A 16,304-nucleotide genomic window follows, 5' to 3' on the forward strand; every position below is an offset into this window, starting at 1 on the left:
GGAGAGCTGAGAGATGGGGACCAGGCTGACGAGGGGGGTCTCTCACATTCCAGGGCTGATTTGGTGTTTCTTTTACCTCCATACAGAATTACCACCTGCTTCTGAGCTTCAAGTTCGAGCAGGCAAGTATGCCTGAGGTTACTGAAGGCAGCACAGAGTCTCCTTTTTCTGGTAGATGAGGCTCTGGCCCCAGATCTCAACTGCACAACCAAACCACATTCAAGAAGCTGTTTCCCCTTGCCTGGCTTTTGATCAAGGTTCTAACTTATAAAAACAAAAGCATAGGTTCAGCCTGGAGGTTTTTTTAAAGTGCCTACTCAGCAATAGACTGGAAATCAAAGCAGTGTCTGCCCAGGGTTGCCCACAGGTTGGCTACAGGCACAGAATTAACATCTTTCTTTTGAAGCATTACCCAAACCATGCAGATGAGCTGTCCCTTTGTGCAGGTCTGACTTGCACATTCCAGAGCACAGAGAAGATTAAAACAGCCCATTGACCTCTTACCAAGTATCTGGGAAGGGCCTTATTATGTGGAGCTACCACATACCACAATGATCAAGGGCAGCAGCACTCTTTCTTTTACTATGGCCATCACAGCTGTTTGTGTGCAACAGTAACTGCCCTACACTTTGCCAGTCTGAAATACATGACTGTCATTTCTATAGCCTTTTTCCAGAGTGCTGATACCGCCTTGTCTGCTCTGGTCCCCTTTCCCTTTTGTATTCCCACCTGCTCCCTCTCTTTTACTCTTAGTTCTTCACCTTCATAAATCAAGAGACCCAACAGTTGTGGAAAAAATAAAGAGCACTTTGCAGGGTCCAGGGAGAGCTGGCAGCAGGCTGAGGGTCTGAAAGGACAGCATGAGCTCAGCTGCAAAAGCACTGACAACAGCATGGCAAGCTATGCCTATTAGGAACATCCCACCCACACCAAAAGCACATGCAGCAGATGGGAAGGACTACAAGGTAAGTTTCAAGGTGGGTCTTGGCTTCACATCAATGCAAAGCAAGAAGGCAGGGGTGGGGAATAAGGAACTGCTTTGGAACCCACAAGCCTCAGGCAAGACAGAGCAGAGCAGTGCAAGAGCACCCTCTGTATGCAACCACGTTTGCTACATTTACACAGCGCTACTGTGAAAACATGGTAACATAACATTTGGACTATACGGCTCATAAAGGTATTTCTTTTATGGCTGAAACATTCAGTATTGTTACTACAGTCATTTAATATTAATATTTGTTTTGTACTATTTTAAAGCAGGTGTTCCTTTCTAACACATACCAGCTGTAATCATGCATAGGGTTAACCTTTAGAAACAGTGCATGTATATAGGTGTAGTGTCTAGTTTGGTTACTAGACAAGTTAAAACAACCTCAAGTACTTATCTATACTATCTTCCGTATAAATGAATCCTATTCTATCCAATCATAAAGTCTTGTATTCATTATCTCCCCTTCAATCTGCATATATTTTATCCGCAGTTCGCCTTTAACTGTTGCAATACTGACTTCACTTAGTGTGTTTCAAAACCTTTTCCCATTTTGTATCTTCCTAGATTTCTTCTTACCACCTTAAAGCATACTGATTAAACTTCAATACCATTTCTAGACTTGAACTTCTTAGCACGTTGGAGCCCTTTAGGGGACCACCCTGGAAGAAAAATCATGAAAACCTTTCTCACAAGCTGATTATTTTTAGTGCTTTTTTTTTTTTTTTTTAATTCTTTTTCCAAAGCATCAGCAATTGACTACCAAAGTGCAATCTGATCTGTTTATCTAGTTTATGCCCACATAATTGGAAGACATTTTTAACTTTTTCCATTCCTTGCTGGATCTTTTCTGATTTAATGAGTGTTTCTTAGATATGGGGTATTTCAATTACTGCAGAACAAAACACACGATTGCAAGAAGTAATTTAATCCTTTATCAGTTTGATCTCCCATTATAAATACAGCCATATCAACAATATATCAACAGATACATTTTGCCCTCCAAGCTCTTCCTGCACCATCCTTAATTTGAATCACGTCTCACCCTTGTCCCATTATGTATAAAATACTAATTAAAAGGAGTATTTTTCCAAGTTAGTTCCCACGATGTCCTCTCAGCACAGAGCAGTCCATTCAACTGCTACACACCTTCTGTTCCACAGAAGTTCAGAAGCAAAAGAAATGTCTTTAGCAGGAAAGGAGACTTCATGGAGAACACTTGTTGCAGCACTGCTGGTAAAGCCAGCAGATTTTCAGTTCTGTCATTTCATGCCAGCAGAAATGTTGATCCTACCTTTGTTTTTGCTGTGGCACAATGTAATGACAGGAGTTGTGAAAGGTTTACATTAACTGTACAAGATGGCAGAGATACACTTGTAAGTCATTTTGCACTTAACACATGGTACAAATTTGACTGAAGTTACACATCATCAAATCAGTTTACTGATGTGATTTCTTCAAGCTCTACATCTCAACAGTGAATAGCAAAGACGCTACATACAGCAGTGAAATCAGCCTACATGAGGAGATTCTAGAAGGGGAAAAATAAATGAAGAGGCAAGTAACAAAATATTACTCTAATCTCAAAACAGGAAAAAAAAACAACAAAAACCCATTCCATCTGAAAAGAAAAACAAATTGACTGGAGTCCCCAGCTGGGTATGAGACAAATCCTGCTGCAACAAGGCACAACTGTACAAGCACTAAACCATAAGTTGTAAACTAAAAGTGGAAATGGACCTGTTTATCAGGAACAAAAGATTCACGAGCGATCTCGTGCCCAACTGATGTAACTGAAAATGATCTAATGAGTGTGTTATAACAAATTTCATATTTAAATAAACTTAAGATAGTTTATAAAGTACACTAAGACAGATGATCTGTCACTGCAGACTTCCTCATTTAAACTCCTTAATCCTGGCTTACACATAAACTGATTCTGTTCATGGTCTGCAAACATGTTCTCTTGAGGTGCAGAAAACTGAGAACACAGAGTGAAGTACTTGAAAACCATCCATAAAACAGCCAGTCAGGAGGTGTTCAGCACAAAGGATGTTCAGTAAGCGTTCGAGCCTGTCTGCTTTCTTCAGCTGAATCATCTGATGAGACTGCCTAGGCACTGACGGCATCATGGCCTCCTCCACTGTTGGGTCTGCAGTGGCATGCTGCTTTTCCTGGAGTCCAAACATGAAGCTGATTGGTTGGAGATGGCTGATCAAATTGGATAGTCTTATCTGGACTTTAAAGATCTGTCACAGCACACAGATCAGTCAATACTTAGGCAACAGTAAACAAGCACTGCTGAAGCCTGTTTCACTTGGCTTTGCTAGCAGAATTTGAAGAAACTGTATTAATAACTGTTTAAAAAAAATGAGGTTTGCAACAAGCTACATAATTATGAAAGCAAAGCTTATTGGAACAAATACAACACTTGTAAAGTGTTATTAATTAAAAGATCTACAACCCTTCCAGACAGAAAGATGGAGGAATTCCTAGCAGAATGCCACATCATCCAAATGTGAAACATCTGTGCTTATGTCTAACACCTGGAAATGCTCCTGATTTGTACTTGAAGTAAGAACATATCTGAAGACCGTTTGAGATTAAAGGCTGTCTGAGATCACAGGATAATCATTCTAACAGCCTCCAAAGTTTACAAGGAAATGAGTACTGTAATTAAACTATGCGGCATTTCATAACTGTCAGTCTTTAAATGTGGATAAGTATCTACACAGCCAAGGAATATAAAATCTAAGTTGGCTATCATCTCTGTGAGATGACATTTTGTAAAAACATTCTTCACAGTAAATTTGCAGGTACAAAGAATAATGCAGAGACTGCCCTTCCCTGGGAGACAACAGAAATGTTCACCATCCAAAGACACATAGGTTCAGGAAACTCTTCTAATTACATTTGGTTTTAAGTGAGAGGTTTGTTGCCCTGATCCCACTGCTACTCTGAATTAAAAACAAACAAAAACAGCAGAGAGCCCATTCTGGCTCTACGAACACAAAAATGAAAGATCTCAATTTGAACACAACAAAAACTTACCTGCTTCACCAATCCAAAAATACTGGCTACAGACCACACCACCTCAAACATCTCATGTAACAAATTCAAAGCTGGATGTGCATTAGCACCAGAAATGCCAAGTGTTACAGTTCTGGAGGCTGGATTTGGTACTGGGCATGCTGAGATGACACTCAGTGATCTGTAACTGTCAGGAAGCAGGAAGAGTACAGCATTCAGCTTCGACTAGGAAGCAGCAGAGCAAAGCTACTGAAACATACTTCATTTCAGCCTAAACCAAGGTTTGCACTGGTTAGAACTGTATGGGTATACAAAAAATGTTAGCAGAGATTATTACCATGCTTTTAGAGTCAGAACCTCTCCTTACAAGTCCTTCCCCTCTAAGTGAAAGAAAGACGGGAATCTTTCACTTCCTGCACTCTTACTCTGCAGGAGTGCACCCACAAGTATTGCAGAAGTCTCTTCAGTGAGAGAATTCCTTCAACACCAGGATCAATTTTAGCTTGCAGAGGAAAGGCTCATGTCCTCTCATGCTCTGCCTTTGCATCCTCTTCTCCCTATCTAACAAAACAAAAAAACCTATTCCTACCTTGCAAAAACATCTGGACAAAATTTTCACTTTTGCTTCCTACTTAATCAGATTCTTACACCTAACAGACAATAAGGTGAAAGTGGTAATGGCCACAGATATTTTTATAGGGTCGTTCTGATCTACACTGTCCCCAGATAAATTTGATCCCCTATGTGCTTTCCACATGACATGTCTGAGTGTGATTTGTAAACTCTGAAGTTCTCAGGAAGGGCTCATCCAAAGCAGCACTCAGAGGAAAGTACATTTTGGAGGGCAGTCCACCTTGCTCCAAAAGACGGTATCCTCTGGCAGTAGTTCAGTAACTCATGTCAGATACTGCACGACGAGAAACATAACTAAACAAGTCACAATCATTCCCCCAATCATGAAGTATTTATCTTGAAAGGCTCGCTTCTCGATCAGCCGCATTACTGTATTGGATAAGCCCAATGTGTTGGCAACATCCAGGATCTTCTTTTGAGTTCCCTAAGAATAAAAAAACAATAAAGAAACAATTACCTCAATGGTACAATCCTTATTTTATGAAGTGTTTTATCATAAATGGTATGCAATTAATTCTTATTCCTCAGAAAACAATGGAACTTGTTCTAAGCCAACAGCATAAGGGATGGCCATGGGATCCTTGCAATGATATGACTAATTCATACACAAGAACAGGAAAGAGGTTAAAGACATAAAGCAGTGCATCCAGACAGAAGCACCACAGACTGCAGCTCAGAGAAAATCACTCTGTCTGGAGCAATTCGATGTTCTTCTGATCTACTTTCAGACAGTCTAAGAGCTTGAAGCTTTTTGACAATCTTTCTCGAAGAAATCCCCTCCTACTGAAGTACAGTTTATCAACAAGTTCAAAAGGAGGTCCAGAATGTAATGTAATGCCAGCGGTGATGTCCGATGTAAAGGTATATAGAAGTGTAATTAATGCAATTTCAAGAAATCCCTCCAGAGAAAAGCACTGAACAAGACTGCTAGCAGATATGCTGCAGACAGGTCCATATCTCAGTTTCATTTCACTGATGAAGCAGTTGGTATTATTAAGAATGTCTGCGGATCCCAAGAGTTAGCAGATCAGGGCTAAGCATGTAACAGAGTTGCACAACTGGAAGTAATAGGAAACACTCCAAGAGTCACTATACAGTGCAACACTAAGACTGCTACTTTATTTAAGGGAAACTGTTCAAAGAAACCTCTACAAAACACAGGCCCACAGATGTACTCTGGGCACAGCTCAGAGCTGGATATCATCGTGTCTGGGAAGAAGGGAAAGAACTCATGGCTGCAGTCACAACGGTACAGGCAGGTAAAAAGCACCATTCTAGATAAGCTAGACAAGGGGAACTGAATTTTTCCAGGAGAGCCTTTACAACCCTCCTAGCACCAATCCTCTGCCTTTTCCTTCACCTCTGCTTTGTGAGATGGTAATAGAACCCTTCTCTCTATCCACTATCTCTCTCTCTATCTATGGTAGATTTAGCTACAATACACCTCTTAAATGAATACTTAACCTACCCCATCAAGTTTTCCTAGTAATTGACTTAGTATAAAAATAAACATCTATTCCACATGTCAAAAACCGTAACCATGAAGCCATCCTTCATCTCTGAGAGGAAAGCCCCAGATTGTATCTACAGTCCAGTACCTGTTTTTATCTGGCAAGACTGTCTTTAAAGCCAGTGGAACCTTAGTCTATACAATACATGGAGTTATGCAGTGTTATTTGTCTGATGACAAGGAAGGATTTGTTAGCAATCAAAAATGCCTAAATCCACTGGCAACTAAATCCCAAAACAAAACAAAAAAAGCAGCAGTAATTGTTACCACCATCGTACGACAAATACAACAGCAACAGGAATTCCCCTTTTCAGAAATCCAGCCCTCTCCTCCTCAACACATGCTTCTTATCATAAAGTTCCTTTTATACTTTTGAATTCTTAACACAAAATTTAACACCATTCTTCAAATGAGAAGTTATATTAGAAGTCACAAAACAATACAGCTTTCCTGAACAGCACTTGGGGGAAGACATATTGCTGATGTACATTAGACTTACTATCTTCATTAGTAATTTTAAATACTTTCTCCCAGCATCATGGTTGCTCTATGTGATGTTTATCTGTAGCAAAAGATAAACTATCTAGGAGCTAAACATTACTTTCAATTCCAAAATTAATTAAATAAATAAACATACAGAACAAAACATAACATTTGGTGCTCTATATACTGACTGTGTGATGACTTCTACTCTACCAGGTCACAGATTTTAAGTATGTTCCTAGTAAACTGAAAACATATTAAGATTTTAGGCTTAGCTAAATTGGAGTTTAGGTCTTTTACCAGTGTTCTTAGCTTGAAGCAATGCACTGAAACAAACTTATTTTTTTCACTTAGCCAGATCAGCACAAATGCAGAAACGTGGGGTCTTTTTGGTAAAAAAATAATGCCCCCACCTTTAATGTCAATCTCTGGTCCCTCAGCCCCTGAAGAATGTTGGTCCCACTGCCAATAAGATCATCCATGCCACGATGGGCATTTTGCAGGGATTCATTAAACTGTAATGTTTCGTCGATCGGTATGGTGGTGTCAGAGTCCTGTAGGGGAAATGCAGGGTCTTGGTTACCTTGCCTACTCGTACTCATAGATCCAGAAAGAGAACAAACAGAAACAAATGACTCTTGACAGGACTTGAGGGATTATGTTTTAAACAGGCGTGGCTTTTTTATAGGGATGTTAAATCAATATTAATATTTGAGTGAAAAAATGTAGTAGGAATCAAGTCAATAGACAATGTTGATTAGTTATTCAACTAAAATTAGATTTTAGAAGATTAAAGAACAAATTAAAAATGGAGAATGTTCATAATCTCTTTATGACACAAAAAAAGGGTATTACAATAGAGAACATAAAAGCTATCAGAAGGGATTAAACAAAGGAGCCATTTGATCATTTCAAGTGAAATATTTATGAAAGATGACAGCACATTTCTAATGACAAAAGACCTATAAAACAACGTCTGGGAGATGACATTCTATGAACTCGTATATACAAGACGCCATTTCTGATACTAAGTGCAAACAGAATAATGAACCTATTTCTCTGAAGGTTTAACTCACCAATGAAGCCCTAATGTATAATTTAAAAAACAAAAACATCCAAAGAAGAAGCATTAGCTTAAGTAGAAGTTATAAATCTTGAAATGGTAATACAAGGTTTCTGGGTTATACAAGAGATCAGAAGATGTCATTGCTTTTGTCTTCCAATGCCTTCCAGTTTATTCTGCACTGAACTTGCAGTGATTACTGTAGGAAAAAAAAATTAATACAGGAATGACAGGCATAATCCAGTGTCGGGATGTCTGCTTAGGTGTGTGTTCTGTATGTACAGTTTGAAAGAACAAAGGATAAGACAGAACTGTTCCCAACTGCAAGGTCAAAATTAGTGGATGAAGAAGACTCTAGATGGCATACACAACACTTTGATCAAAAGTTAATAAGGCACAAAAGTTAAAAAAGAATGTTGCCTCACAGGAATCCGCAAAGCAGGAACACTTGGATTTGCATGTGAATGGCTATTCCTTCAGATATTCATTAAACTTCAAATCAGAACAGTTCCGTTTCCTCTACAAGGAGTTTGCAGTTGATTTTCATTCATGCACAAGGCAGCAAGAAAACTTTCTAGGTAGATTTTTTCTCACAGAATCCTGGGATGGTTTGGGTTAGAAGGACACTTAGCAATCGCCTCGTTCCAACTACCCTGTCCCTGGGACACATACCATTGGATCAGGTTGCTCAAAGCACCATCCAGCCTGGCTTTCTGTTTGCTGCTCATAAGGACGCTAGATGGCAGCATATTTATCATTTGCTGTTAGTGTTTTTTCTCCAGAATTGTTCAAGGGATGGCTTTAAAGTTAAAGCCCGCATATATCTTTGAATTGAGCAAAACATCCAGAACACTGTCAGAGTTTTCAAGAGGTATTACGCATTTTACAGTGACTTATTTAGAATGTTTTTACGCTCAACTGACGTATATAAATAGCTGGGTAGATGTCTAACCAAAACAGATAGGCCAATAACTCACAGACAAATCATTTTCTTATCACAGAGATGGATATTTGACACAAATCCAAGAAAAATGTGTACTTTAGTACCTACCTCATTCAACCTTTTGAAACTGATATGTAAAATCAGGTAGAGCAGCAATGGATAAAATCAGAGCAGCAATTTCTGCAGTCTTTCACAACTGCCTCTTAGTAGACCAACCTCTCTTCATCAAAGACTCATATTTTTTCATGAATTATTATTCTTTTCTATCCTTATTCCATTTACATTATCACACAGCAGTAATCTAAAAGTCAAGCTTCTTGTCTGAAACTTCTCTGAAAGATAATAGTCTCTAGAACAGAGAGATCTAAAGTAAAGAATATTTACATTAGTAGTGAATGTACGAGCTAGTAACTCTTCTCGCTGTCGTTCTTGCTGCTCCCGGATGTAACGACGATGCTGAAAGTTCCTCAGAGCTGTCTGCAGATGCTGAACATCATACTTCAGCTGGTCAACTCGGCTAGACAAGATCAACAACAGGAAGAAGACATTCCCATGGATAAAAATACCAACCTTATGTTGCATTTTTAATGAACAACAGAGCATTATAGATTAACAGCAACAAATACTAAAAATGATGGATTCTGTTTATCTAAAAGATAAAGGACATTTCATGTTAGGCTTTTCTTCCAAATTTAGATCTTCTGTGCCTCATTTCCTTTTTTTACTGAAAAGGCAATTATTTAACTGCAGGCTACAGATAGAAAGTGAAGCAGAATTCTTGAGCTATCCTATACATCCTATCCTACAGAAAGTCTCTTCAAAGTGATATAAATACATACATATATATATATATATATACATACATACACACACACACATACATATACACACTGTTCAGTTAAAAGAGATTTAATCAGTTTTTATTTTATGACCCATTCATATAAAAGATTTAGCTTTCAAGTTTCATGAAATCCACTACTAATATCTACAAAGGTATCCTGGGACTAAAAGTTAACAAAACAATTCTGAATGGAAAGATGTCTGTGGTCCAATCGCCTGCTCAAACCAGCGTGCATTTTAGAAACCTCATTTTAGTCAGCAACATCTTGGAAAAGGGGCCAGAAGAATAACACCAGCTGAAGTAATTTTACTTCTTACCTCCACAAATACTATTAACACAAATGTTATGCAGAGTAGAAATGCCTTTAAGAATCAAAGTGTTATGTTCAACTCAACTCAGAACAGAGCCATGAGTCTAGCTCCATCACCAGACTGCAGCTACGTGCAGGAAAGTGATTTCGCCTCTGCCCTTCAGTTCTGTTACAGCTAAGCAAAGAGATCTAAGCAGCAAGGCAGAAAAGTTTCACTCAAATGAAAAAGTGAAGGGCTTCAATAAACTTAATGAGAATAATTAGACTACTCCATTATTGTAGCAAAGGTGAACTTACAGTTTAGCATTCTGTCGTTTATTGGGAGGTTCTTTGCTGGACAGGATTTCCAAGCGTTCCAAGTCACTGAATACCTTGTCAATTCTCGCCTGAATCTCATTTTCTACTACTGCAAAGAAATAAAAACACATTTTTATTTCAGTTAAAGAACTGCAATCAGAGTGAAGACTAAAGCTCAAGAGCATTCAAACCAAAAGGTGCAAATCTACTAGATTAAAAAAAAAATAACTGAAAGCCCTTCAAATCATGAAAAGCTTCTTCTTTAGTTTGAGGCTATTGCCTCCCACCTCTCCTCTGCAAAAGGAACAGGGAAAGCCCCTGCTCTTCTGAAATATGTAATCATATTTCCCTATCACCTCTATATACTAGGACTTAAAACTCACTGCATTCCCCTCTATGGTCTCTTCCTGTTCTCTTACCAGGTTTTGCTCACAAAAGCTAATAGCCAAAATGATTTTCTAAACAATGGCAATGTAAACTTATGGAAACTGTTAACAAAGAATTGCATTATCCACTCGTATAACAGGAGAGGTTGACACAGCATGGGAAGGAAAAAGACCAGCTGGCAGACTGGACAAACAGCTCTGAAAAGCCCAAATTGGGGCTGGGGAGCCCTTACAGCTGGGAAAACATGACTTACATAACAATTTTCTCTGTAATCATCTACTTTGCAATTGCTTCTGATAATCTGTGTGTAGAAACAGTAGAGAGATGACAGATCAAAATGCAAACTCAAATACCTGAACTGTTATGAGGTGGGAAAGGCATACAATTAGGGAAAAAGAAGACTCGTGGGCTTTCAGTTACCATCACCCCTATAAAGCAAAACCTGCTTGAGCCATGTGTTACAATTCAACATTCCACGACTCATGGGGAGACCTCAAATCATCTGATATTCTTGTGCATAAGGGAGAGCTGAGAGGCTGAAAGTACACGGCCTCCACAGAACATCCATACAATGAGTTTTAAAGAACACTGAAGCACCATCCCGTTTGTGCAGCCAATTCAAATCTCAGGATGTTATGGTCAGTCTCAGAATACATGATTTTCAAATTCTACAGACAACATTTGTTCTTAGTTTACGTTTAGGCTAAGTCTTAAGAGACACTGTTTATTCTTATTTTGGTTTTAGACTAAAAAGGTATAGAGAAAAGCATATTTGTCAACTGCTACTTACTCCACATTATCTCTGGACTGTCCAAAAAATTCCAATCAGCAGAATCAGAAGGGAAACTGGATGTTAAACCCCTTCTGTTTGCATTCTGATCTCACACAATCAAAGAGGAACAAAGTCAAGTATATAAACACAGCTCAACCAAATTGTCCAAATCCATCACTTTCCACAGCTAAACTTAACAGGAAAAAAAAAAAAAAAAAAAAAAACAGGAAAGAACAGATAATTGCTTTAGCTAGTCCAAATAATGATATTATTTGGCCATCTTATATTTTTTCAGAGCAAGAAGGGATTATTTGCTGGAAGCTGAAAGAGAAAAGCTACAACAGAGGCTTTTATTACCTGGCTCTTTTTCCATCTCTTCAGCCAAGAAATAACTCCTTATCCCATAAATTCTCAAATATACAATAATACCTAGGGCACATACCTGTATTTTTTATATAAAACAGAATGTTCATTTATAGACTATGTACATAATCCTATTTCTTGAAATCTTATCTCTTGCCTCAAGTACTCTGGACCTGATGCAAGTTTCTATGGGACACTGATGCAAGAAGGAGTTAATATCATAGAATCACAGAATGGTTTGGGCTGGAAGAGACCCTTAAGATGATCTAGTTCCAAACCCTGCTATAGGCAGGGACACCTCCCTCTAGGCCAGGTTGCTCACAGCCCCATCCAGCCTGGCCTTGAATGCTTCCAAGAACAAGGCATCCACAGCCTCACTGGGCAACCTATTCTGGTGTCTAAGCACCCTCACAGTAAATTTCTTTTTAATATGTAGACTAAATCTACTCCCTTTCAGTTTAAAGCCATTTTCCTCATCCTGTCCCTAAACACCTTTCTAAAAAGTCCCTCCTCAGCTTTCCTATAGGCTATTTCAAGTACAGGAAGCTACTATAAGGTCCCCCTGGAACCTTATCCAGGCTGAAGAGCCCCAAGTCTCTCAGTCTGTCCTCATAGAGGAGGTAATCCAGCCCTCTGATCCTCTTTACAGCCCTCCTCTGAACCTGTGCAACCTGGAGTAGGGAACCTGCTTTGGCAGGGGGGTTGGACACGACGATCTCTGGAGGTCCCTTCCAACCCCTATGATTCTGTGAACTGACAGCCCCAAATCCTCCTCCTCAGCAGTGCTCTCAAGCCATTCTCCATCTAGCCTGTATTTATGCTTAGGATTGCCGCAACCCAGGTGCAGGACCTTGTACTTGGCCTTGTTCAACTTCATGAGTTAGGCATGGACCCAGTTCTCAAGCCTTAATCACACTGCTTCAATTCCTGCACATCAAATGATACTATTTTTCCAGAGAAACTGGACTAAGAATCTTTTTGAGGTGTCTGCCAATCTGTGGATGCTTAAGGAACAGTAAAATAACGGAGCTGATATACAGTGAGATTTTCCAGCTTCTGAGCTTCTAACAAAATAGCTTTGTCATGCTGAATTTGCAGCTCTTTCCACATCATATGCTTATTATACCTCCCTATATGCAGCAATTTTATTATTTTCATCTGGTTTTATTGTATGCCACTACAGCATATTCCAACAATGAATTCCAAAACCTCACAGAAAGAAAAATACCCAGCACTGCAACATCAAGACACTGTAGAAGCATTTACAGTAAACACTACTTCTCAATTCAAAAACTACCAAAGGAATTTGAAGACAATTATTGTTCTGTATTTTCCACCCTTTCCTACAAAGCAGCACCTTAATCAAGTCACACAGTGAAACAGTTTTAATGCATTCCACATCATCAGTGGATCAGACTGACTGAAATGCCAAATTAATTTCAATAATTATTGTACATTTAGTCAGAGCATATGATGTTAAAAGCGCACATAACATCAAAACAGTAAATGGGACTCTTTTCTCTTATTAAATACTTACAGTGTACAGACTCTTTGTCTGAAGTCTCCAGACGTCCCATGTATGACTGGACTTCATGGACTTGTCTATGAGAAGAAAGAGTAAAGAAACAGAAGTCAGATAACACCTACAAAATAAAATCATTTTTCATTATCTCAACCTTTAGGTTTTTTTACTATGAGAACACAATAGGAACTGGATACATGTTAATGGCTGCAGACAATCTGTACTAACCACATAAAAACCCAACAAATTCCTTCAGTTTGAAGACAGCTGTGCTTTCACTTAACATGTACCCAGAAGTTTCAGGGCTTCTTTTCTTTCAAGAACACTAATCCAATTCTAGTTCCCTTTTTTATTCAGAACCTGAAATGAGATTCTCGCTCATGTCACACACTTGGCATGCCGGAAGTCACGGAAGATCTCCATGACCTATCCCAATACAGCCAAGAAGAAAAGTTATCACATTCACAGGAGGAACTCACAAATAGTGAGTACAGCAGAAGGAAGGTCTAACTGGTAGAAAAGTTGGTACAGAGGAAACCACTGAAGCGTATGTAAGTCTATGTATGTACCTACATACACCATCTATAGGGCACTGCAAGTACCCATCTTGCATGCAGGCTGTAACTTCCTTCTTAAAGAAAACAGCAGCACTGGTGACGGATCAGAGAAGGACTATATAGATTATGGAAAGCACAGAACAGCTTTTATGCAAAAAAGTGTTTTCACTCTGGCCTCATAACTATTATGAGAGCATAAATAGCACATAGTAAGGTGAATAAAGAATGACTTCCACTGTGTCTTAGAATATATGAATTACAGAAGACAGTAGAGTGACTGAAACAAGGCAGGATTGTTGCCCCTATCACCATGGATATGTATTTCTAGATCAATAGTATTTCCAGCTCTTTCCTGCACAGTCTCTCTAGATCTTTACTTAATGAAAACAGGCTGGCACTTTTGGATAACTGTATCCTTTGACCTGCTTCCCATGAGCTATTTCATATAGAATCATTAAGGTTGGAAAATGCCTCTAAGATATCTAATCCAACAGTCCACTTATCACCAATAGTGTCCACTGACCTCTGTCCCAAAGTACAGTTCCACTTTGACTGAACACCTCCATAGATGGTGACATCACCACCTCTCCGGGCAGTCTGTGCTAATGCATCACTACTCTTCCTGAGAATAAGTTTCTAGTAATTTCCAACCTGAACCTCCCCTGCCACAACTCGAGGCCATTCCCTCTCATCTGATCGCTGTCACCTGGAAACAAAGGAAGACCCCAATCTTGCCACAAGCTCCTTTCGAACATCTACAGAGAGATGTAAGATCTCCTCTGAGCCTTCCCCTTTCCAAACTGAGCCAACCCGCCTCCCCCAGCTGTTCCCCTTTACAGCTTTGTTATCTTTCACACCAAGCATCACATTTTTGGCCTTCCTTGTGCTTAATCCTCATTCCAGAGCAACACCTACAAAATCAGTTCATGCCACCCACCATTCATTTTCTACAACAGTTTAAATGCCATCTGCTAACCAGCACAAAAGCCCTCACCATAACAATTTCAATCAATGAGTGCAAATTAAATGTAAGCACATCCAGTGCAATATTATCGCTTTTTCGGCCAACTCTTGTAATCCCTTTCACTGAAACCTAAAGGCTGGTGTCGGACTGACGTTGCAAATGGCAGGTTGGGACTTTGGACAGACACCCCAGAGCTGCAGGATCTGCTTCTTTCAGCCACAAAACTGACTCCTCGCGGCACAGCTCCGGCCTGGCGGGTCACTTTACCCGGACAGAGCAATTCGCTGCCGTTCGAACCAACCCTCCCCACATCCTTCATGCAAACCGCACTACAGTCGGACCAGACCCCAGCCTTCCCACACAGTTCCTGCCCCCCACGCTCGAGGCAGCCTCAGCCGCTCCCCACGGCCCGGTTCGGTTCGGTTCGGTCCGGTCCGGCCCCACACACACTTGTTGGTCTGATGATACAACGCCTCCATCCTCGGGCCGCTGCCAGCTCCCTTCTGCCGGACACGTCGCTTCCAGTTCCGCCTCAAACAACTTTCCGCTTCCGCCTCACACAATTTCCGCTTCCGCCGGCTGCGGCCTCATCAAGCGGGACCCGGCGCTGCCGCAGGGGGGAGCGCTTCCCTCAGCTGATGGAGCGAATCTTCGGCCCCAGGTGTGAGAATGGAAGAGCTGCGAGATCCTTAAGGTTGGAAACGACCTCTAAGATCATCTGGGCCAACCTCTGATCCATCCCCAGCCGTGTCCACTGATCTGAACTAAGCCCTGGAGATGAGAGGGCTCTGGGGAGGCTTCAGTGTGGCCTACCAGTGCTTGAGGGGAGCTAAAAAACAGGAGAGCAGGTCTTTATGCAGGCACGTAATGACAGCAGAATGGGGAACGACTTCAGACTAAAGCAGGGAACATATTTTACTCACGGGACAGTGAGGTGCTGGAACAGCTGTGGGTGCCCCATCCCTGGAATGATCTCTGAGGTCCCCTCCAACCTGGACCATTCTATGGTGCTGTGATCCTTCATCTTGTTGCCCAGAGTCTTTGTCCTTGGAAGCGCCCAAGACATGAAAGCAGATGAGTTGATGAATCTCCAAAGCCACCTGCAGAGGAATTCTGTTAAAACATAAGAATTTCAGTGGCATTCCATATCATCCTGCTGGGAATATGGAATTCTCAGAATAACAGTAGGAATCCATTGCTCTAATACAGTTAAATTCAAGTTCTAAAGTTTTCAGCATTCTCAGCCCTATTCTGTCCTTTTTTCTTCTTTTTCCCACTTACGCAAAGCTTAATTATCCTTACAGCACAAATTCAGGGTACAAATGTTGAAACCAGGATAGATTTTAAGAGGGGAGAAGTTAAAGGATATCACCTGTGATTCTGAGCAAAACATGACACTTTGAGACAGGAACACTCTCCAAAGTGAAGTTTATTCTGCTGTTGCTCGTTTACAGTTAAGGGGTGCACTTGAAGAATACAATCTAATCACATGAGGACAAGTTACTGAGCATTATACAGGTGTGAATGAGTGAAATAACAACACAATCTGTAACTAATGAAAAAATCTTGTTCCTGTGTATCCCCCTTCTTTTATCTCTGTATTATTGTTCCGAACAATATCTCAAGCCACAGAAATCAAAT

The 16,304-nt window shown here is 40.2% G+C and overlaps 1 protein-coding gene across 6 annotated transcripts; it reads right to left on the reverse strand.

Annotated features, from left to right (window-relative positions):
* Positions 1–1,895: 1,895 nt before the first annotated feature.
* On the reverse strand, positions 1,896–15,243 carry GOSR2 (golgi SNAP receptor complex member 2). 6 transcript variants are annotated; one of them, XM_015885486.2, is made up of 6 exons: positions 15,114–15,243; positions 13,158–13,222; positions 10,099–10,207; positions 9,035–9,167; positions 7,058–7,198; positions 1,896–5,075 (listed from the first exon to the last, which is right to left on the reverse strand). In XM_015885486.2, exons 1-6 carry the CDS (start codon positions 15,140–15,142, stop codon positions 4,914–4,916), a joined length of 639 nt encoding a protein of 212 aa, XP_015740972.1. In that variant the 5' UTR covers positions 15,143–15,243; the 3' UTR covers positions 1,896–4,913. The 6 variants fall into 6 exon arrangements, with proteins under 6 accessions (XP_015740972.1, XP_032305293.1, XP_032305294.1 ...); XM_032449402.1 differs by having other exon boundaries at positions 10,099–10,204; positions 15,114–15,236; XM_032449403.1 differs by lacking the exon at positions 15,114–15,243 and adding an exon at positions 14,223–15,028 and having other exon boundaries at positions 10,099–10,204.
* Positions 15,244–16,304: the final 1,061 nt, after the last annotated feature.

Source organism: Coturnix japonica, chromosome 27 (genome assembly GCF_001577835.2).
Source record: "Coturnix japonica isolate 7356 chromosome 27, Coturnix japonica 2.1, whole genome shotgun sequence".
NCBI classification, from domain to species: Eukaryota; Metazoa; Chordata; class Aves; order Galliformes; family Phasianidae; genus Coturnix; species Coturnix japonica.

Coding starts and splice junctions, on each gene's coding strand:
- GOSR2 (XM_015885486.2), bottom strand. CDS start 15,142: ATGGAGGCGTTGTATCATCAGACCAACAA. Junction 13,223..15,113: donor TTGTATCATCAGACCAACAA/GTGTGTGTGGGG, acceptor TTCTTCTCATAG/ACAAGTCCATGAAGTCCAGT. Junction 5,076..7,057: donor ACCAGAGATTGACATTAAAG/GTGGGGGCATTA, acceptor TTTTATTCTTAG/GGAACTCAAAAGAAGATCCT.